We start from the raw sequence: 24876 nt of genomic DNA on the forward strand, positions 1-24876 counted from the left end.
TGTGGAATCTTTTGTGGTTTGTGGAATTATTTATATTCCATTGATATTTTTCGCACCAAAAGCAATCATGTTGATTTAGAAGACATTAACCTCTCTAGTCGTATGGATGACGTTTATGCTGATTGTCTGTGATTTTTGGAGCTTCAAAAGTCTGAGAAGCATCCACTTGCATTTTAAGGACCTGCTGAGCTAAGATATTTTTCTTCAAATGTGTATCGCTGGAGAAAGAAAGTCATACACACCTGGGATATCATGAGGGTGAGTAAATGATGAGAGAATTTTCATTTTTGGGTGAGCCATCGCTTTAAAAAAGGGAGCTGTCATTCAGAACTCAGAATTAAATTTGTGCACTCACCTGTCGCAGTGGGTTATAACAAAATAAGCTTGCTAAATAGCGTAGTTTTGCTCTGTGCATCTAGCTGTATTTTTAGTAAAAGCCTGTTTCCGTTGATAACAGCTGCTTGCTTAATCTTCGAGTTGTGAACCTTTTGCAACACTCCAGGCGCTGTAGTGTCTGAAGCCCACCACAAGTTTGCATTTTCTTTCACTTCTTTTTGTATTTGGCGCCCACCACCATGCTTCTTTGAAATCAGTTAAGTCTTTGTAATCCCACTCCCCTCCTGAAGTGCACACACAGTCCCTTGGTACCTTACCGACCTATTTCGAATTTTACAGTCTGGTGCTGTCGCTGACTTGGTGGTCTATTTCTAGTATCTGAATGTCTGTTACATTCAAAGCATCTTATAAGCTCTTAATGAAGCACACCATACAATGTCCCTTATTGAGTACTCAGACTTCTTGTGAGTGGCTTTACTAAAATTCACATTCCCATTTTTTAAAGCAATACAGTCCCACTATACATTCCTATGCGCTATTTCTGTGGTCTAAGGGGGAGGTGGCTGGAGGGGATTTTCCAAAGATTTTCCTTGTAAACACCCCCACCCAAGTCAGATGACTAAATGACCAAGGGGGCAACAGCTACACTACTGGATGTCCAACCTTCAGGTAAGCATTTAGAAATGGTGTTAAATAGCAATTTCAGGCAATTGGTGTCCAGGGTGCCACATAATTTTCATACATTGAATGCAACCTAATTCCTTCAGTGTGCATTCTCAAAACTGCCATTGTTTGAGTGCATAATAGCACAGAGTCCTTTTGCATTTCAGGAGGGGTTTGCAGAGGTCTCCTGTGTACTCCCTAATGATTCTAAATGCAGTGTGCTCTGCAGACAGAGCTGAATCAAGAAAAATGTGCTGAATCTGGTGGGCATTATTGCATGATTAAGGCACCATAATCGTCATACTAAACTTATTGAGAAGACTGAAGATAGTGATAAAGGAAAAGTTAAACGCTTTAGTGTCAGGTGAAAGTATAGGTTAGGTTCACTTAAAATTAATTTAATGGAATAAATTTTCTTATAACTGGATAAAAAAAAAAAAAAAAATCAGGTTTAACATCTTTACATCAACATATCCTACCCCATTACATTCTGCAGCAGGGCAGTCATATTTTAGAAACAACATTTAACTAAATTTAGCAGATAACATTGAGTACTTTCTACATTGAAAAAGTTGAGTGAACTTAAATATTAAGCAAATGGGTCATACACGATAAAAATTACAAATCTTGCAAAAGTTTGTAGAAACAGAAACAAAAAAAAAAAACAGCATTTCCTACAAAACATTTAATTACTTGAAAAAATATCATATGGTGTAACCATCATGTAAAAGGTTTTTAAGTGCTTTCCTTGCACCTTGAATGCATGTGAGTGTACAGAAAATGATTAATTTCAAAAAGATTAATTTAATTAATTAATTAAAGGTTTTCAAAAACATCTTTCAAGGCAAAAAATATATTTTTATATCATGAATTTTTGAGTCACAAATATCAAGAAGTTTTCTCAGGGTAACACCACATGACCTGAACAAAATGTGCCTTTTCATAAAAATGTTGAAATATATTTTTATATAAATATACTCAAAAAAAATAATTTAAACTTCATTTTAAGTAAATAAACAAGAAAAAGGAACTATATGACGGTTGCATGACCACAGTATGGTATTTTTTATTAATTTACTTCAGTGTTTTTCCCCATGCATCTGCTGATAATCTGTCGGGTGTGCAGTGTTTTTGTGTGTGTGTGTGTGTGTGTGTGTGTGTGTTTCCCATCTTTTCTGAATAAATCTTCACATTCAGTCATGAGGGTCTTTTGTCACATGACAGCAAAATGGCTGTCACCACATGACTTTGATTTGGCGCACAATTGTTGTTTTTTATTATTATTTAATATAAAATATTTTAAAACAATTGTTGTTTCACTGCTTTTTTTTTATGAAATACTAATAAATGATTATTCTGCTCTACTCATGCCAGCGTTTCTTTTTTTACTGTAGCTTTTAATGAATTTTTTTTTTTTTTTTTTTTTTTTTTTTACTGTCTCTGGATAACATTTTGTAACTTTTAGTCCCAGAAAAAATATCAAAATGACTTTGAGCTCAGAAATGGAAAACATGTTCATAGAAGAGGTGTATTCAAGTAATTGTTTCATATGAATTGCATTTGTGTGTGTGTGTGTGTGTGTGTGTGTGTGTGTGTGTGTGTGAGTGTGTAATTTAGTAGATGTGGACAAAATATGAGCATCACGTCATTGAAACAAATTCAATATTTGTGCTGGTTCAAACAAAGTAAAGCTACCTCACAATTAAATGTAATATTTTGTACTATTAAAATTTACTTAGAAAAACTGTGTGCAAAAACTTGTGAAATACATTTTAAGTAAATCTCATTTGACACTTTTCCATTTTTTTTTTTTATTTTTTTTTTTTTATTTATTTATTTATTTTTGCAATGAATGTCACGGCATGAATAACAAATTGTATTTGGGGGTTTTCTTCATTATTAAGCCTGATTAGAATGTATGAAAGAGACTGATCCATTATGTGCTATTACCCAGGAGCCTGATATACACCAAAACAGATGTGAATGAAAGAGAGGGGTCTTCAAGTTCCTACACAACCACAGTTTTTTATTTGTTTCAGATTTTCAACGAAAAACAGGCAGAGAAGATGCACCCACTCCATTTTTTAACTCTCCAAAGACTTTTCTTTTGCAGCACAGTGTGACTCCAAACAAGTGTCTTTACATTCATTATAAATTCAATGACAGCAACAATATGGACTCAATGAAGATACTGTATATTGTAGGTGTGGATACCTTATTTTAAGCCTCAGAAATCCATGCATTGGCAATTTTCTTTTTTTCCTTCTTGAAAATGTTTTCAGGAAGCCACTGATGGTAAAAATGAGGTTTTTAAGCTTATTTTGTTTTGGGGTGAAATATGTGTGACTTTAGCAAACGATGGCAGTCAATGGAAAAATCTTGAAAAGCAAGCATACTTTTCTTTGGGGAGGATTTTGTGTGACTTTAGCAAGCTTTTCATTATGCAGGTTTATTCCCTCCAAAACTGTTGCTGTGATACAGGTCACAATGTCAGCTACTGTTATGTGTAGTTTTTACTGTTTATTATTATTATTATTCATTTTTTAATTGCTTTAGAAATTCTGCAATTCTGCTACACTAGGTGTGTAAACATGTAAATGTGAATGGTAAAAACAGCTACATTACAAGACATTCTGTTGTTTTTGGAACTTTAATTGAAGCAATTTGATGCTTTCAGATCTCACAGTTTGAATAAAAGTAAAATATGTTGTTTTTTCTAAAATTTTATCTTTCCACCATTAAATAATTATTAGTAAGATACTGTATAAATCTCTTAATGTCTTCATGAAAATCCCAAATCCTCAAACTTGAGTTTGCCAACAGAAGCAGACACATCATACACGTTACAGAGATAGTTGTGAGTGCCCCCTAGTGGTCATTGACAGAAATTACACAAAGCCTTTAAATAGGTTAGTTAATTGAGATGAAGAAAGAGGCGTGTTTCTGCTGATTTGAGAAACAACCAAAAAAGTTGAAGAAGACCCTGGAAAAGTTCATATTGGTTTCAGATTTCAAAGTTTTATTATCACATGCACAATAAAGGGCAGTGTATATAATATATCCACTCAATATAACAGTAATAATCTTGAAATTAAACATCAATTTAGTCCACTTCAGATACGTTTATGCCACCCTGCTGAAAAAATAAAATAAAAAATAACACCAGCTAAAACCAGTCTAAGTTGGTTGGCTGGTTTTAGCTGGTTTAAGTTGGTCTCCCAGCCTGACCAGCTAGAAAGTACCCTCTAAAACCAGCCAACTGACTGGCTGGATGACAAGCTAAAACTAGTAAACCTGTTTAGGCTGGTTTTATTTTTATTTTTATTTTTTCAGCAATACTGAACTTCCACTCAGTATTTATTTATTTATTTGCTAGTTTATTTCTCTTGTAAGCTGTGACCCGCCATATAAGTCCACTTTTCTTACAGTTTTAATAAACAATATATTGGACATCAGTTTTTATCATCTAGGAAGATCAACTCAAATCTGAATATTTGTTTGGAGACAAAAACGCAAAAGAAAAAAGAAAAGAAAAGAAGCTTTTGAAATGGTGCAGCGTTCTGGTGAAAAGATATAAACAGGCACAGATGTAACATGATAGAGTATTTAAGGATTTTCTCTTAGGATACCCCAAAACCAGCCTATGATGCTTGGCTGGTCTAAGCTGGTTTAAGATGGTCTCCCAGCCTAACCAGCTAAAAAGTGCCAACAAACCCATCTAAAACCAGTCTGACCAGGCTGTGTGACAATATTAAACCAGCTCAAAGACCAGCCAACATTTTTTTTTGCAGGATAATGTGTTTGAAACCATTTGACATGGACTGTTATAATTTGATCATCAATACCAAGTTTTAAATTGCTATTTTGATTTAACAGCATTATGGAAGGAGTCAATATTTTATATAAAATGTAGATAAAATTCTATAAGCAAGTACCACGTACAATTATTGCAACTTATTGACCTATTAAAAAAAGTAACAAAAAGAACCTCTGAAAGGGTCACCTATCACCAATTCATCATCTAATGCAGAATAAAATGGCTTAAATCACGGTATCCAGACACATTTTTGGCATAGCCTGGCCTGTTGAAATAAGCTGATTTGAGACGGTCCAGGTTTCGCCAGCCTACTTTCACCAATGGCCCATCGTGATGGTTATGTGCCTCTCCCAATTCTGCGACCCGACCGACCAGTTACATTGGGGAAGCTCTATTAGCTCTGGTCTCATCCGCCATTTTCAGCACATTGGAAAGCAGGTAGACCAAAAAACTACATAGTGCTGGTAAAAACCAACAGGTAAGTGTTAAATAAATAATAAATAAAAAAACACACATGCAGACGTTTTTATTTCAGTCAACCCTTTTGCCCCGCTGCACTGAATGGGAGGACACCTTGCTCGGGTTTGTGCACTCTTCAGTGGTCAGATGATAACAATATAATCTGATTGTAATGTCAGCCCGCAAAGCAAGTCGAGGGCTCTGTGAAACATTTTGCAAAGCTTTTTTATCCTTCTAAAGATTGCTTAAGCTAAAAATGTGACCAAATGAAGTGTCCTTTCAACGCGATGCGTGTTTGTTTGCCTGAAAGTCGGGTTTATTATTAACCTAAACTGGGTTAATTCATGCTTTAACATCATCTGATTTCCATGACAATATTTTAAGCACGAGGATACCCTCTAAATCTATTTGAGAGTCACCAAGTTGCATGCAAAGCGTTTAATTTGATTGAAGTTGATCGTAGTTGTTACGGGCATTTACATATTCTGTGTCTGTGTTTCAGAAAATGCATGTCCAAAGTATCTCGTGAGATTCTGATGTTGTCTTTCAAGAATTTGGAAACTTTTAGCTACTAGTTAAACCATCTTATGCTGTGGTTTCTGTAACGCCTTCTTTCGTTGTCCCAAAGCCGCCGTGTGTTAATAACAAAGATGATGCCACAATGAAATATTTCTCACTCATGTTTTATTCATGTCTCTGCACTATTCTTGCATATAGTTGAATGGAAATGTGTTCAAATACAAGAAGCTCAAAGAAGGAAAGATGGACTTCAGGTTTAGTTGTGAGAGAAAAAAATGCTGATACCAAATAGTTTTGTTAAGATGGTTAAAGCACCTTTTACATTTAGTAAAAAGGTTTTTAGGCCTATTGTGAAGTTATTCAACTCGCCCATGAGAAAGATAATGCCTGTTCTAGAAGAAGGCCATTGTTGTATATGCTAATAATTTTTTACTGTCAGATTACAGTTAAAGTTTGTATCGTTAATGAGAGCGATCAAAGCCTTTTACTGATTTTTTTAATTTATTTTAATTTATTTATTTTTTCTGTGACTGATTGATTACAATTAGGCTTTTGGTTTGGTAAAGGTGCACTCAGTAATTTTTTTTCCTCATTAAAAAAAGTTGAACTTCTAAATGAATTGAAATTTTGCAATATATGTAGGAAATCATGACCGCTCACATTAAAATGAAGACTCCAGTCATATCAGTAACCTTATATAAGCTGTTTTATTCTACATGGAGAGCAGGGGCGGGGCCAGAAGGGTGGCACAGGGTGGCAGCTGCCACCCCAACTGCGCAGTGGCTTACGCATGGTCCATAACAACGTTTCGCCTGTGTCAAAATTCTAGCATAAACTTTGTCACACAGGGGTCAGACTCAGACTCCGACCTGTGTGGTATGTTTGGTATATATCGACAGGTTTGTCTACACCTGTGAGGGCCAACTGTCTTCATCAGTAATAATAATAATAATTTAAAAAAAAATCTCTTAAATTTGTCAGATGATGTTGATCTTCAAATCTAGTGATGTGCACATGTTTGTGTGATGGTTAGGGGTAGAGTTTGGAAATAGAAAATATTGTAAGCCTGATATGAAATCAGTGGAAGTCAATGAAAGATCACTAATATAGTCAAACAAACCTGTGTGTGTGCGTGTTTTCTGCATTGTGGATGTTTTATAGTCTCACCCCTTCAGTTATGTGTGGTTGTATTCTGCATTGTGTCTGATTTATTGATTTTTATTTGACAAAATAAATAAAAAAAATCTCTGTATTTTAGTATTTCCCATTCATTTCCTATAGTGGGTCAAAAATGACCCAGAACATCAACAAGCGTTGCTTTTTTTTTTACAACCCCTTAGACATATCAAATCAAGTCCAGATAGAGGAAAGTTACCAAGTACTGTACCACTCAGATAAAGGAAACCATTTTTATTAAAGAAAAAACAAAAATAATCAAACTGGGTCAAAAAAGACCCGAACAGCGCACAAGGGTTAAGATGTAACTTGTCCATCCATGCGCTCTTTTTTTCTCTTTTTGAAAAAAGAAAGTCATAGGGGTTTGAAACAACATGAGGGTGAGTAAATGATGAGAGTATTTTCCTTTTTGGGTGCACTATTCATTTAAGATGTGTATGACTTACTTTCTTTAGCAGAACACAAACGAAGAATATTTCAGCTCTGTAGGTCCTTACAGTGCATGTGAATGGTGATCAGACCTTTGTAGCTCCAAAAATCACATTAAGGAAACATAAAAATAATCCATATGTCTCCAGTGGTTAAATCCATGTCTTCAGAAGCGATATAATGGGTGTGGGATATTCTTCTAAAAATCTTTGTTTGTGTTCTGCTGAAGAAAGAAAGTCTTGGGTAAAGTAAATGATGAGAGAATTTTCATTTTTGGGTGAACAACCCTTTTAAAAACTGCATGCCTAATATTTATAAAATAATCAGCAAAATTCTGTTTTGAGTAGTTTTAGATGCCATATAGCATGTCATGTCAACTTCCCTTTTGCAGTATAGAAATTACATTTATCTTCATTCACTACTGAGATTTAAGTGCATCAGAGTTGTGCAAAATTCAATTCATTAATTGGAATTTTAATTGAACTGGAATGATAAGTAGAATTTGCTGAATTGCAATTCAAAGAAATTCAACAGTCACACTACACAATTTTATTAGTCCAAGACACATTTTGTGACAAATAATTATTATTATTATTTTATTTTTTTTACCAAGTATTTATTCCCTATTAGGTACAATTACATTTTTTAACTTATAGACATTACATTTCTGTTGGTACACAACCCTGGAGCACATACATCTGCAAACTGCATCTGCAAACATCCATTCTTACAAAAGCTCATATAGGAGTTGTAGTCAGTTTGTGATGTTTTAATTCAATTTTGGAAGCTTTTTCACAGTTCTATTATTTTATTTTGCACACCCATGTAAAGGAAGAGGCAGCGGAAGCCGAGAATCTGTCTTCGACCTCAAGGCCTATGTAATAGTGTCACATCAGAGAGGCCTCTTGTGTGTCATTCTGTTTTCTCAATTTCCCCTTATTCTCTGTAGCTGTCATCCAAACCTGATGACATTGTTCTACTTACTATCTTGTTAGCTCTGGTTGTTGCACTATTCTAACGCTATGAAAAAGTACTCTCAGAAGGCCCACGTCAATAAGTTGGATCATCATTTGTGTACTAACGTTTACTAAATAATTTGAATTGTTTGAGGGATATCTCAGAGGTGGTTGATTTAACCGATTTGAGATGAGGTTTGGTTAATTACACACAGTGTGTAATGATGGTGAGGCCCTTTGTAATAGATACTGTGACTGAGAGTGTACTTATATCCCTGTAGTAGTGTGAAGTGCCTGTTATCTCTCTAGCTTTTAACTGCTGTGTATTGGCTTAAAATAGTGTGCACAGTCTAACCACACCTCTTAACTCATTGCCATTTGTGGATGACTCACCTTCACATTCTTAAAGGGATAGTTATCATTTACTCACCCTCACGTTATTCCAAACCTGTCTGACTTTCTTCTGTGCAACACAAAAGGAGATGTTATGCAGAATGTTGGCCTCAGTCACCATTCACTTGCATTGTGTCTTTTCCCCCATGCAATAAAAGTGAATGGTGACTTATATGTAGGCTAACATTGCACTTAACATCTCCTTTTGTGTTTACTGGAAGAAAGTAAGTCATACGCACTTGGAGGGTGAGTAAATTATGTCGGAATCTTCATGTTTGGATGAACTATCCCTTTAAAGTACTGGTTAAAGTTGAGGTGTGTATTGTAAAGTTTTTTTTTTTTTTTTTTTTTTTTTTTCCCCCAAGGCTGTAATGGCTTTGCCTCGAGAAGCATATGAAACCTTGGATGACATCCCAGTCCATGTGTGGAGAGGGCTGCCAAACAGCATGAAGCTGAGACCATCAGCTGTCAACCCAAATCGGATTGGTGAGTAACAGCAATGTCAAGTAATTGAAGATATTTCTATATGACTATGTTGATGACAGTATGATATGACATATTACTTGATGTTGAATTGCAAGATGGTAAATCGAGGTAAAAGTAGCTCAGATGGCACAGTATCAAGTTTGTATCTTGCATAGGAAAATGCAAGCTTTGTTATACATTTACAGTACTCAAAATAGTTTATTCAATTCCTAAATGTTTAATACTGGATGCTTCAAAAAATTTGCTATAGTCTCTGGAGATCATACAGTGGCTCATTCTGAATTGGAGTCATACTCATTTGTCAAAGTGGTTTTTGAAAACACCAAATGAGTGGATGACAGTACAGCTTGTGCTTCCAATCCATACAAAGTGTTTGGTTTACATAGGACTGCTTTTGATATGCTTTGTCTCTTTCTACAGGTGTCTGGGCATCTAGACTAATACCTAAAGGGGAACGTTTCGGGCCATTTGTAGGAGAACGAAAGAAGAGATCTCAAGTGACAAGTAATGTTTACATGTGGGAGGTATGTCATAGATCTCCAATAGAGTAGGGGTTTTCAAACTTTTATAAGGCCAAGGACCTCCATATATGACAATTTCCTTGCGTGGGACTCAATCGTAAAACATAGAAAGGTCACTATATATTTTTGTGTATAAAGACCAGAGAAAAATGAAGAAATTTGAAGTGTGATATTATAAAAGACCATTTAAATAATTATCTGTTATATTTTTATTGTACTAAAGCCAAAAGAAATGATTAAAATATTATCTGTAGGGTTGCACCAATGTGACGACCAATTATTGACCAAATTGAAACCATTGGTTATAACCATTGATATAACCGCCAATTTCAAACACTGGTTTTTCATATCGCCGTTTTCATGTGTATAGCATGTAAATGCCAATATCAAAAAATTATAGTTTATTTATAATTAATTGCATATATTTATTGTGCTGTATTAAGTTTAATATAATTTTTCTGTGTGTTATATAAAGAAATACCTGAAAAGGTAAAGCATGTCCAATTTAATAATTCATAATTTGAATTTGTAATGTTCTACTATAATATGTAAACTGTTAATTCTATTGTTTATAACTGCAAAAACAGAAGTGCAAAAAATGTCCCCCATGTTATAATTTTTAAAAAATCTTTTTATCTTGTTTTTATCTTTCATTGTGGCTCTCTTAATATTTTGACCTGTCATGTTTTCAACAGATCCAATCCATGTTCAATGGAAATTATTTATTGTTAGAACAATAAAATAGGTTTTGTACTTCTGTGTACATTTTTAAATCATAATTCCTAAGCAAAACATCAGTGATCTGAAGACAAAATAAGGTGATGAAGTGGCAAAATATCTTTATTGACCTATAGTTTTTTGCTCAAATCTGTATCATATTGGTGTATCCCTAATTATCTAGAAAATATTTTGCCTGCTTTGTAGTATGTTGACAGTGTATCTTTTTTTAACCCAGTAACTGAGTAGTTAAATTTATAAACCTGAACAGAAGCATTTTTATTAAACTGAAATTGCAATAATGTCAAATTCTGTATAAATAGTTTTGTACTTTTTTGCATTGATGGACACTTTTTTTTTTTCTTTCTCTGAAATTTTCCACCGACCCCCTAGCACCCACATCCCACCCCTAGGGGGTCCCCGGACCTGCAGTTTAGCCCCTGCAATAGAGCAAACTACTCAAGTTCGAGCTAATAACCGGAAGTCGGAATTCAATGATGAACTAATTTCTTAATTTATCTATATTTAAATGCATATTATTTCACTATTATAAGGTTTATTTTCCAACCTGGGGGTGGATGTGTGTGGATGCCACAGATCCAGTGAAGGGAAATTGGTTGCGCTATGTGAACTGGGCACGCTCCTCTCAAGAGCAAAATCTTTTTCCACTGGAGATCAACAGAGCAATTTACTACAAAGTGTTAAGGGTAAGTTCATTTTTATGACCTCAGATATGATGCAATGGATTAAATTATCCTTTCACAATGTTGATTATAATTGCAAAGAGTTTAAGCCTGGAGCAGATACTGAAATTCAGACAGTTTCTAGATCTGAAGAGAAATCAAGAAAGAGAGAACAATAAACGATACATTCTCCATTACCATAAATTGTACATTACTATACATTATCATTAGTTTGAAACTAATGATAAAAAATGGGTAGAATGTTGGAATTGCAAACAATTCTTTAAGCTATCATGATTGCTACTTTCTGATTAAATGTACGATTGCCATAAAATGTTTGTGAAAATTAGGGTCATGAAACACTAAAACACATTTTATTGTGACATGTTAACAAATATGTATGTGCTACACATTTTGGAAAATACAATCATATTTTAAATGTTTTAAATATTAAGTGGAAAGTGTTTTTTGTTGTTGTTGTTTTTGGGGCGATTTCATTCTTCTGAAGTTGAAACATCGTCACTGAGTGTGACGGACACGTTCGTCTGAGTTGTGATTGGTAGGAAGGATTTGCGAGGATGTCATAGGGTTCTGAGCTCATCTCCACATTAAAAGAATAGGTCACCCAAAAAATGAAAAGTCTCATCATTTACTCACCATCATGCCATCTCAGATGTTTATAACTTACTGTCTTCTGCTGAACATAAATGAAGATTTTTAGAAGAATATTTCAGCTCTGTAGGTCCATTCCATGCAACTTCGAAGCTCCAAAATGCACATAAAGGCAGCATAAAAGTAATCCATATGACTCCAGTAGTTTAATCCATGTCTTCTGAAGCATTTACACACACACACACACACACACACACACACACACACACACACACACACACTATATATATATATATATATATATATATATATATATTGGAGCTTCAAAAGTTGTGGTCACCATTCACTTGCATTGTATGAACCTATAGAGCTGATATATTCTTCTAAAAAAATTGTTTGTGTTCAGCAGAAGAAAGAAAGTCATACACATCTGGGATGGCATGAGGGTGAGTAAATGATGAGAGAATGTTCTTTTTTTTGGGTGAACTATTCCTTTAAGCATGAGAGGGAACACTTAAAATGTATTAATCTTAAAGCGTGCTTGTGTTGTCTTTAAAATAAGTGGCACTTTTTTAATTATTTTTTCTAATGCAGTGGCTTTCATACATTTTAAGTGTGACTTAAGTGTCCAAATACTTTTGGGGTCACTCCATCAACATTTCTCCTATTATTTAAAATGGTATCTTAATTTACCACTAATTTATTTATTTATGTTTAACTCCTCTTCCTCCTTTACACTTACGAAATCTGACAGACATACAACGATTTTTTTTATAACTTTAATTAAGGTGATATAACATTCTTCATTTGATGTCTCACACTAGTTTGTTGTGGGGTCTCTTCATAAATGCCTGACAGAGCGTCAAGGCCTAGAATAGATGGTATTTCCTCCTATGGCATGCCAAAAAGCTCGTCTCTGATTGGTCCGTCTCTACTCCATCAGCCAATTGGACCGGACGAAGAACTTCTCGTGTGGTACAATGGGGAAGACAATCCAGAGATAGCAGCTGCATTAGAGGAAGAAAGGACTAGCAACCTGAACAAGAGGAGTTCGCCCAGAGCAAAGCGAGGTAAAATGAAAACATAGTCTTTTACTGTCGCACGTTGTACTTTGGCTATAAAAAAAACATCTAATTTAAATCTGAACATATTTGTTTGTGCAATTTGGACGTGTTCGCAGTCACTAGCTTCAACTCGCCAGTTAGCCAGGTGGCTAATCGCACATTTCAAACGAAGAGTATTTATCAACATGTATAATAGAGTCATGAAATATGATGTTCTGGTGTAAATCGATTTGTTTAAAGGTGAAATGTCAGGTGAAATGTGAGGTCGTGTCGGTCATGATGATGGACAGGTCACTTAGCTGTCTCGCAGACTTCATGACTGCGTCTCAAACTAGTGAGTTTCTCACCTTGAAAGCATGTGTGAGCATCATCGGTAAGTTCGACCGTTCGATTCTAAATATTTAAAACGTTTGGTTCGAACGTTCGAACGCGCCAACGATGCCAAAAAATGCTGTCTAGATTGACACTAGGGTTTGAGACACAGCCCATAATGACCTTCTAGACCCTCCTCACTCAAGCAGCAGTTTGAATGAGACTTGAGCTATAAAATAAACACACAAAGCCTCAATGTTTTACATGATCAGTGCTGTTTGTTTGTTGATTTGATATCTCCAAACTTGGACATATTTTGATAAACATTTTTGGGAGATTTATTGTTTTAAAACACATTTGGCAAAAGAGTTATTTGGTAAAAATGGATTTATCTGATCTGGAAAGTTCTCAAGTCTTCTCCAGGCTGATGTACTAAAGACTGAAACAGGCAGAGGCCCAATGCAAACTTGTCCATGTTGAGAAAAGCAAAAGAGCATTTGCTGATCCCTGCACTGAATAGCCTAAAGGTAGATTTGTTTTCACATATTCTATGATCGTGCAACTGATTGCATAAGAATTTAAATGAGGTGCAGTTCATTTAATTGTATTTTGAAAGGAACATTTTAACATAAGATCGAGAAGCACATCTTTAGAATATATTTAGACATGTCACACTTTCTAAGAACTGGAGAATATGCTATAGAAAGGTTGGAATGTGTGTTTAATTTGTGGTTGTAAATTGTAACCTAACATATGCATTGGGAATGGGCATTTTCAATGACTTTTGTAGTCGAGTAGTCTAATCCACAAAAACGAGTACTTGATTACTTGTTATTTTTATCTTGAATTTGAATTAACAAGTATGACACATACATGAAATGTAAATTTTCTTTTATTGACGAATGTTACCAAGAAATGTTTAAAAATAAGATAGCTTCAACAAACTATGCTTTCCTTTTGGGAAAAAAATAAAATGCAGGATATGCATTAAAAATGGGGGAAACAATATTTGCACTCACCCGATTTCATTGAATACTGATTTCATTAAGGTAACACACATATATAAACTTTGAGTCTACATGCTATCAAATTGTATAATTTCACATGTTATTCAAAAAAGCAAGTGGCTGAAATTTGGCTTTTTTTTTTTTTTTTTTTAATGCACTCTGTCGGTGTTCAGAGATTTAACGCACTTACATGCGTAATGGTCTGATAAGCTTCCCAGTTTCTCGCAGCACTTCGCATGTTTTCCACCATAAAGGCAGATGCTCATCAATTGGTTTAAATGACTCCAACAAGAATTGAATTCCAATACAGTAGAATTCAATAAGAATCAAAATATTTCAATAGCACAGGCGCCATGTTATCTTCTCTCATCCAACACTTCAACGACAACCACAGTGTCCCCCAGTGTACTCAATTGAAACTGCAACATTTGTTGAGCAATTCAAAGGGCAACCGTGTAATTCAGCATTGCTCACGGCAGGCAAATGCGAAAAGGAAAATCAATTTGCGCCGTTTGAGTAGCGTTTTTAATATTCGACTAGCTGGCACAGAACAAATATTCGATAAGTCGAGTACTTGTGCACGTCCCTAATATGTGTAAAGTCTTCTATCTGGTTTGGCTGAAATACTTGACATGGCATTGACTGTTGCGTAAAGTTGCTTAAGCCTTATTCGGAAGGGATTCATTTAATTTCCAGACATATGTCTGTAAAGCAATTATTACTGTGGATGTTTGTAATGTTTACAATCGACACAGAGATGGGTGTGTCTACTGCCTTTACACACTGCCATCACACGTATTTGACCCATCAGAAAAATGTATTTAGCTGTGCTGGTTAATTACGCAGGGAATAATAAACGTGAGCATACACTGTATCTGGGATTATTTGAAGAAATTGATTGGAATGTCTGGCAAAATACAACAGAACTGGTGACATAGCAAACCTGTAATCCTATATTACTCTCTTGAATTAAAATATGGACAGCTCATTTGCATGTAATTTTATTTGTCCCGCTGGAAAATATGTTCCGAAACGCAATGAAGCAGTGTCCGAACAACATACAAACTTCAACACAATTTCTCCCATTCACCCTGCTCATATCACTAAATTACATGCTTGTGCATCTTCCTATTTTCCTAACAACTACAACAAAAAAAAACTTTCACATGGGTAAATATACACTTGACAGCAGAAAAACTATGAAAAAAGTCCAGTCCAAATCAATGCAGTCTCAACAGCCAGGGTTATCTGAAGTTGTGAAGCGTGTCTTAGGCCCACATATTCTGCTGTCTTCTCATTGACCAACATCCACTCCAGGCACTTGGATAACTTTAAAATAAATGATAGTTAAAGGGCTCAAAGGCTGGAAAGTGGAGATTCACTGGCTTTTTAACAGCATGTCAAGTCACATGGGATTGTAAGGTATTTTTTACTGGGTGTTTTATAGTTGGTAAAAGACTCCATAAAAAGTCCAGCAAAATTAACGACATGAATGATTTGCACAGGTGAGAAATAACGGAGAAGCTCTGGTAATTATTACCCCACGTCCCCATTTAAAACCAATCCCGTCCAAATGTGGCTTTAGGGTTTTTCTTTTTTTGTAAGCTAGAATCAGAATTATCACATCTAAATGAAAATAGAAGAGCCAGATATCAATTTATGTCTCTGTGTGCGTGTGCGTGCACACGTGTGTGTGTGTATTAAGGGCAGTTGTATACTATTTACCAAGGTTTGTGAGGTTAAATACAAAATCCGTGCAGTTTGAAATGTGTGCTTTATTGAAAAAATTTAAAACCGTTCATGGTTGTGTAAATGGAAATTATGGAATGGAACAGCCATCTTGAGAAGAGAGTAGGATGTGAATATTTGAGAACAAGTATTTGACAACAATCCAGATGACCCAGTTAGTTGCATGTGTCAGTTTTATAAATCAGGGTTTGTGTAAGATGCTTTCGGATGACTTTGTCACAAGGACACCAGCTGATAGCTTGTTTCTATGCCCTGTTGAAGCATTTAATGTCTGTAGGCTAATCCCAGAAAAGAAGAGTTTGGCTTTGTATCAAATTTGTCCTAAACTTAATGTCTTATTATTTTACACACATTCTTACTCTTGAGCGTAAAAAGCCACAACAACCACCTATACATTTTACTCTGTGCTTAGGCTATGTCATGTGTAATGTAGGGATGAATGGTATTTTATGCTGTTGTCTTTGCTCTAATGGACACACACAAATATGAATAATGACATAGAAAGCCAAACTAAGTTGATTGTTATTTTCTTGCTAAATTACGATATTTAATAATTATGTTCTGTAATTTATGGAGACTATATTTAGAAAAGGCAAATAGGAAATGGGAGACATGCATCGCCTCCTAATGGTCATTTGTTTAGGCAAAATATTTTGCATTCTATTAATATATAATTGTTAATTATATAATCCTGCTTTTAAAGATGGGCCTTATCTGCCTGTACATAACATAGTTATGTTTGTGTTGCATGATATGGAAGTCTATCACTCATATTCACTGGTCTACCTACCATCTATTATATCGAGATATCAATTTAGTACTGATACCGAGGCAGCACAATGCAGAAATTTTTGGTATCAAGTAAACCCTAGTACAGTGCTGCTGTTAATAGTCAGTATGGTTTTGTGGTGAACTGCAAGTTTAGAAAAGAAGGCCATGACATAGTTCTTTTGTTTTGGATCTTGCAGGTGGTGCTCTTTATTGTAGTCAGTATGCTAAATGTTTTTGGGTTTTTTCATACAAAAATGGATGTTTTGCAATTTTAAATTTTTGTAGTTTTTATTACTAAGTGATTTTTGAGTGTTGAAAATTTTCTTGACTAAAATAGTCTTTTTCTCCCCTAAGCAAGGAGGAAGCTGTCAGAAAAAGCCAGACAGGCTGATTTGGGCGGATTCTCTGAACCGAAGAATTCGAGTACCACTGAATCCTCAATCACAGATATGCGGGACTCAGAGGAAGGTAGGTTATGTCCTTGCACTCTTTAAAAGTATTTTTAGCAATTTTTATGTTCAACAGACTGGTAGTGGAACTGAATAAAGTTAGTGTTTTTAGATGATAATATACTATGGTCAGTAGTCAGTTCTATATTTCTTGAGCAGTTAAACACAGAATTTAGTACACAGTACTATTTTTTCTTGTTTTTCAGGGCTTAATGGAGAAGAAAGACCCACATCACCATCAGAGTTGCAACAGGAGACTCCAGCCTCCCAGTCATCCTCCACAGAGAGAGAAAACCCTGTGGAGTCTCATGCTGCTACTACAACAGAAATAAACCAGAGGGAAGGATTGGATGAGGACAATGCAGAGGCTGATGGACCGCTGCAGCAGCTACAGTTAAATCAGAGCCCACAGCACCCCTCTGAGGTAGAGTCAGTTGATGGGAATGAAAAATCTAACCTGCAACTACATTCTGGCAGTCATGCAGAAGAAAGCTCCAAGAGTCCAAAATGTGATACGGAGTGTGTATCCTCTTTAGCGAATCCTGAGTTAGAGGCAGAAGGGGATTTTGAGGATGACACCCAGGAAGGAACTTACCCTTGTCAGCACTGTGAGCGTCATTTCTCCACCAAACAGGGTCTGGAGCGCCACACTCACATTCACACTACTTCAAACCATCAAACTCATACTTTTAAGTGCAGGTACTGTACTAAGCCCTTTGGCTCTCAGGTAAGCAGGCGCAGGCATGAGCGAAGACATGAGAATGGGAGTAAAGCATTAAATAGGCCTGGATCACTCACTGGAATGGCGTTTCTCCACAGTCCCTCTACACCCAATGATTCTGCTACCTCTAGCGGCGTGTCGTCTCCAAGCCATGCAGTCGTTATAAGCACACAGAATGGACCACCTCGGCAAAGCTCTGACAGTTTAAAAAAAGAGCCTGGTGCTGATTCTGACCGACCTTTTATATTGGATGAAAATGGAGAGTCAAAAGAGCTTCATCCTTGTAAGTACTGTAACAAGGCTTTCGGCACACACACCAACATGCGCAGACACCAGCGCAGAATCCACGAGCGGCATCTTATGCCAAAAGGTGTTCGGAGGAAAGGTATGCTCTTGCAGGATGGCTCTTCCCAGCAACAACAACTACAACCACAGCAGCATGAACAAGGACAGCCTATTTTGCATCAGGAAGAGTCACCAAGTGCCAGTCCACCACCTATTTATGTGCCCAGTGTAGACACGGAGGATGAGGGCGAGAGAGAGGAGTGTATGGTTGATATCTCTAACAACATTTCTGAAAATCTCAGCCATTACATAGATGGAAAGCTTCCGTCCACTAGCACAGTGAGCAACTGTGAGGTCATAGAGGTTGATTCAAACACGGCAGCGATGTTTGGCCTTGATGCTCTCATTCTAAATCCAAAACAAATAAGTCATGCTCTGAAAGTTGAAACACGGACTTGTCCAGTGAAAGAAATGTCATGTACAGGTCAGTCAGTTTCTAGAAGACGAACTGCCACACCCCCATTGCTTCCTGCAGTGAAAGTGGAGGCAGAAACGGTTTCCTCTTCTTCTTCTTCCCTGTCCTCCCCTTCCTCTCAGTCGTCTTTGTTGGTAGGAAACATATTCTCCCAGTCGACAGAAATGGTAGCTTTTCAAAAGGAGAAATCAGTTTATCTCTCTCCAAAACTCAAACAACTACTGCAGGCCCAAGACGGTCAGAAAACAGCCATAGGTCTAATTACAGATTGCCATAGATTGACCACCCCACTTTCTGTTACTTCACTGCCTGCGGTTCAAGGTAGGTTTAAAAGAAGAACCGCCTCCCCTCCCACAACCCTACAGAATAGCCCTTCACAAAGAAACAATGGCCTAAGCAGTGTAACTGAGGTTTCATGTTCTCTAAAGGTGCCAAAGATCGAAAGCCATTATAGTACGCATGCCTGGAGTTTATCTAGCAAAGATCATGGTGATACCATGAGCCTGGCAGAAAAAGAATGGTCTCCCTCAAGAAGTGGGGGGAATTCTTGTAATCAGCAGCCTCTTGACCTTTCGAATTCATTTACTAAAATTGACAGTAGTGTAAGCAGAGGTTCTGGAGAGGCTGTGCTGGATTTAAGTATGAGCCGTAAAAGTTCTATTGAGCATGAAGTGAAGACGAGCCCAGCAACACTACTGCCTCATGCAAAGAGAAAGAAACCCAATACCAGCATTTTAGAGAAAGTATTAATGAATGAATACGCTGGCTTAAGTTCAGCTGGAGAAGAGGGCTCAAACACCCTTGGAAGCCCTGATGCTCTTTCGCCTTCAGAGAGTGCAACGTGCGTCGCCCCTTCTAGTCCCTGTTCGGGTTCAGAACGCCTTCCTTGTGAATCAACCTCTCCTCCCTCTCTGACCCCTATGACTATTAATCCATCCTCTCCATCTTCCTCTAGTATAGCATCATGTACACCCCCTCCTCCTGTCCTACCCACTATCCCTTCACCTTTATCTTTGCAACATTTTCGTATGTCAGACACCCCATCGCTTTCCCCGGTCCCTGTGTTGTCCCCAGAAATGTCCCCCAAGCCTGTAGAGCATAGTCTAGAGGAAGTGCCAGATGCAGCAACATTAACAGAGTCATGCCATGATACATTAAATCCCAATATTAATGAATCAGACCAAACTGCTGAGCAGTTACACCCTGCAACATCTGCACCGCCTCAGGATACGAAAAGACATTGTGAAGCAGATTCATCTTCAAAGTCTGAAACAATACTTGAGGGCTCAACCCATGATTCTAAGCCTCGTTTGTTAAGAAATGCAGATCAAGCAGATTGTTCTCACTTAGACTGGGGTACTGTTTCTGAAACAAGCCAAAGCAGTTCCTGTGAAGGAACTCTCCCTGAAGATCTTGATATTAAAACTGAAGAGCAACACAAATCAAAGTCTTCTCATTCTACAGTACAATCAACTCTCAAAAAGGAATCCCCCTCAGCCTCCTTGCACAGCGAATTGCAGCTTTCTCAGAAATCATTAGCAGTCGATAGTGACTTGCTAGTAGAGGATACAGGGAAAAAAGAAGAGCCAGTTGAGGTCACAGGGAATGGGGGTGATATTTCCGCATCAGCTTCTCCTGGAACTCCAGCCCGAAGTTCTGATGAAATTGAGACACCAGAGCGAGAGACGTTTGTCAAGAGTTTTGTGTGTAATGTTTGCAAAGGGCCATTTCGCTCCATCAAAGACCTTAGTGGCCATATAATAGAGCATGCATCAGAGTGGCCTTTTAAGTGTGAGTTTTGTGTGCAGTTATTTGGTAATGCTACTGCACTCCTTGAGCACCGCTCCTCTCTTCACGGAGTGGGAAGAATTTATATTTGCTCTATTTGTTCAAAGGAGTTCGCCTTCCTCTGCAATCTCCAGCAACATCAAAGTGACCTACATCCAAGTCAGAATTGCACTCACACTGCTGTTGAAAATGGGAAGCTCAGACTTCAGAATTACACCGATCCTGATCAGGCAAATATGGAGAAACATTTCAATGACACTGTTGATGACTCAACTGCTGGAGCCCCCTCTCAAGATTCTTCTGAGGAGCATAACAATAGTGACACTAAGGCAGAAGGCAAAGAAGATGCCCATGAGGACCCTACAGAAGAACTGTACACTACAATAAAGATTATGGCGTCTGAGGCTGGTAAACAGAAAGGACCAGATGTACGGCTTGGCATCAATCAACACTACCCCAGTTTTAAGCCTCCACCTTTCCCCTACCACAACCGAACACCTGATGGCGCAGTTGCCTCAGCTACTCATTTCACTACACACAACATCCCCCAAACATTTAGTACTGCAATCCGGTGCACAAAGTGTGGAAACAGCTTTGACAACATGCCTGAACTGCACAAACACATATTAGTTTGTGCTAATGCTAGTGATAAGAAACGCTACACCCCTAAAAAGAATCCCATTCCTCTCAAACAGATTGTGAAGCAGTCTCCCAATGGCTTCCTAACCACCACAGGTGCTGCCGCTGGTCAGAATGCGTTTCGTAGAATGGGTCAGCCTAAAAGGCTTAACTTTAACCAAGATATTTCATCCAAAACAAAGTTAACAGCCCTGAATAAGAAGAAAAACCAGCTGGTCCAGAAAGCCATATCTCAGAAGAACAAATCTGCCGCCACAGCAAAGAAATCGACAACCCAGGTAAAGGAGGAAGTGACCCATGAGGTTCATTCGTGCCCATATTGTAGTCGAGAGTTCACGTACCCAGCCAGCCTCGCCAAGCACATCGCTCGCAGCTGTCCACAAAGACCTGCCACCAAGAAATTGAAAAAAGGTGCACTGACACTTCAAGACAAAAATATGAATCTACGAAGTAGAGCCACTGACTCTGAAGTCATACAAGAGACAGGCTCTGGAACAAGCTCAAAGCCCTTGGGGAAAACCAGAGCCCGTAGCTCTGAGCCAGGGGAGAGTGAGGTTCCACCAGCAAGTAAAGGAAAAGCTCCTCAGGTACGTACCAAGAGGCCAGGCTCGAATGCAGACAACACAGCCACCCAAAGTAAAAAAAGCAAAAAGAGCAGTGACCCACAAACCTTCATAACTCCTGTTCTTACTGATGACCCTTCAATACGGCCTCTGGCGAAAATGCAACGTGGACCTAAAGATGTTGTGAAGGAGGCTGCAGTGAAAACAGCACAGTCTAAGAAGGAGGACCGTTTTTCAGTAAAGACACGGGAGAGGGTAGGTGGGCCAGTCACACGCAGTCTACAGATGGCTAGTGCTTCAGCTCCTTTGGAAGTGAAGACTGAAGACTCCTTAAACCTTGAACTAGGGTCTGAGGAAATGTAGGTTTCACTTAATGGGCAATGTTAGCATTCACATGTATTGACACAATATGTTTATGGTTCTGACATATTTTTTGTTCCTTTTGTGTTTATTTTAGGAGTTTCTGTTGAAGTTAGCCAGCTAGAAGTCCATGTTCTCCGAAGGATCGCTTTGCTTTTCCCACCAGTGACTGGAAGGGGAAGTTCATTCAGCTAAATTGGATTAACTTGATTGGAGCCAGAATGTTCAGGGCGGCCAAGAGTTTTCTGCCTTCTCCTGTTTTACTTTGGCCCAGTGGAATTATCCGCTCAATGCACTTTTATTAATAATCCTTTGGATGTGTAACACCCCCAGAATGGACTGAAGATTTATAAATAAATCTATATCAAGCGTAACATCACTTGGTTTATCACTGTTGACCCTTTGGTTTTGGTAAAGGAATAGTTCAGCCCAAAATGAAAATTGTTTACTCCCCCTCCTGTTCAAACACGACTTCTTTGTCTTAAGGGGAACATAAAAAGATCTCTCAATCTGTCTTTTTAATCGAATGTCAATTGATGGTGACTCACTTTAAAGCTTAAAAAGGATCCAAAAGTATCATAAAAGTAGCCCATGTGACTTGTGCATCATGTGCTCTGCTTTCTGAAACCGATATTGTTTCTCACCAAATCATATTGTATGCCTTTAAGAGAATTAAAATATGACACGATTTGCATTGTTTTTTTTAAATGATACTTTTGTCTTCTTTTTTAAGCTTTTAAAGTGATGCACTATCCACTGCCATTGTTCTGAAGAGACTGTCCGTGATGTTCATTATCACGGTGTGTGTTCCCAATGTGGAAGTCGGATGGGTTTGTATTAAATGTCGGGGAGTAAATGATAACTTTGACATTTGGGTGAACCTTTTTTTTTTTTAAGGTATTGCACAAGGCAATCATGAATGAGTTTAGGATCCAACGGTCACCTAATGCATGTGCTCTGTATACAGTATGAGTTGACCGATCCTCTTGTCTATACTCCCGTTTTGACCTGCTCCTCTTTTACTGAGAAATTATTTGAAGAAAAGTATATATGTATATTTAAGTAAATGGAATCCTCCACAGGATATGTTTATCACATGAGGCTCTCATATTTTGCTTTATTTTACTTTTTGTTGTTTTGTTTGTCGACATAGTAAATGAATTGAGCTGTTTGATACAGTCAGAGTGAGCGGGAGATAACTGTTTGCTGTATGTACAGTATAAGGTGTTCTACCTTTACCTGTAACAGCCAAAACCTGAAGCTGTTTTGTTTTCTTTTCTCTGTACCTTTTGTAATCTACAGCATTTACAGCAGGGCTGCTGGCCAATTAAAATTACATGAAAACTACAACTTTGATTGAAGAGCTATCTTCTGCACTTGCAAAAATATTAATGAAAACAATTGTAAGTGCATTATTAATACCCAATTTATGGAATTGTTAGAATATTAGTAATCTGATGAATTCTAATGTAAAGCACTTTATTAAGACTAATTTGCCTTTTGTGAATATCAAAGTTTGGTGTTATTTTACAGGAAGTGATGACACCTGCTTGAAAACGGTCTAAACATAGCATTAATTATCTGTTATATTATACACACCTACATCACAACCTGAGGCATCCTTAGAAATTTGCGTCCAGTCTGTTAAAACCCCGTTAATGTTGCGTTATTAATATAAGTAGCTTATTATTGCCACAAGCACTCAACTCTCTTTGATAACCAAGCATTACTCCAACATGTTTTTATTTTTTATTATTTTCACAAAATTGATAAGGCCTGTGCTTAAATAGAGCATCTTACTGGACTTAACATCCTTAGTGGTCTACCTCCTGACTAGGTTCAAACTGGTGCGTTTTCTGCCTTTGGATAGCATAATCCCTCTCTCCTAATTCTGTCTATGCCGTGTCATTGCCACTTCACAACCTGGACAAAGAACATCTGAATGCTTAAAGTTTAAGCAAGGAACTCTTAAGATGATTTTTTTTTTTCTTTTCAAAATGTCCATCTTGAAGTATGTCCTTGCTGTCCTGCATTGATATATTTTTGGGAATGAGAATGTTGATCGTGTTTTGTGATTATGTATAATAACGCTCACAAATGTAAAATGCATTGGTCAAATTGATATATTAAATTTTTTTTTTTTTTTCCAAAATGAATATATGATTTTAGTTTGAATTTAGAATAGATCCAGAAATGAGGCACTAATTAAAAAAATCACTTTTGTGCCACAAATGTTGTCAATATTTAGATTTGATTCTGTATATAGCATCAATCATAAGTGTTTACAGACTTTAACTAATGTATATCTGGTACAGTGATACACAATTTGCATATCTTCTTAGGATCCAGTATTCAAGTTTTCTTTAAATCACCTGTCTTGTGATATTACATTAGTCCTATTAAGAATGCAATCTCACTGGTAAGATATGATGTTTTATTCTGGCTATCAGAATCTAATATTTGACCATCAAAAAAAAAAACATTTTACAATGTAATGAAAACCTTGTAGGCACGTTAAACCTGACTAAAAACTCTGTGTAGCTGTAAGTACTGTTGCGATGTGTCTGGCTTGCCAATATTCTAATGAAGAGTTGAATATTGAGTGCAAATTGTTCCAATACACAGGATAGATCTTTATGTAGTGGAGAAAGAACATCTTGTTTATGCTTCCCCCCCATTCATGGCGCTGTTCTTTATAGTTCCTTCGTGGGCCAGTGCTGTGGTTTATGGTTTCTCCATGCTGTGCATGGGAGAAAAGAGGCACATGATGCTATACTCAGCCTGACAGGATGAAATATCACCACACTTAATCCTGATTGCTGTGCAAGGTGGCATAGCACTAGTAATAAAAAAGCAGCCCCATGCAACTTCTGAGTCGGCCTCTGCTCAACATAAACTAGGATGGAAAAGTGAAGCTAATATGTGC

The 24876-nt window shown here is 37.2% G+C and overlaps 1 protein-coding gene across 1 annotated transcript; it reads left to right on the top strand.

The window, feature by feature from the left end:
- The first annotated feature begins 9119 nt into the window (after positions 1–9119).
- Positions 9120–24574, top strand: LOC127427622 (PR domain zinc finger protein 2-like). Its single transcript, XM_051675303.1, has 7 exons — positions 9120–9234; positions 9655–9758; positions 11027–11179; positions 12711–12837; positions 17025–17138; positions 17326–21949; positions 22048–24574. The coding sequence occupies exons 1-7, from the start codon at positions 9120–9122 to the stop codon at positions 22058–22060; spliced, it is 5250 nt and encodes a 1749-aa protein (XP_051531263.1). The 3' UTR covers positions 22061–24574.
- The last annotated feature ends 302 nt before the right edge of the window (positions 24575–24876 follow it).

The sequence above is a fragment of the Myxocyprinus asiaticus genome, chromosome 37 (assembly GCF_019703515.2).
Source record: "Myxocyprinus asiaticus isolate MX2 ecotype Aquarium Trade chromosome 37, UBuf_Myxa_2, whole genome shotgun sequence".
NCBI lineage: Eukaryota > Metazoa > Chordata > Actinopteri > Cypriniformes > Catostomidae > Myxocyprinus > Myxocyprinus asiaticus.

Coding starts and splice junctions, on each gene's coding strand:
- LOC127427622 (XM_051675303.1), top strand. CDS start 9,120: ATGGCTTTGCCTCGAGAAGCATATGAAACCTTGGATGACATCCCAGTC. Junction 9,235..9,654: donor TGTCAACCCAAATCGGATTG/GTGAGTAACAGC, acceptor CTCTTTCTACAG/GTGTCTGGGCATCTAGACTA. Junction 12,838..17,024: donor TTCGCCCAGAGCAAAGCGAG/GTAAAATGAAAA, acceptor TTCTCCCCTAAG/CAAGGAGGAAGCTGTCAGAA.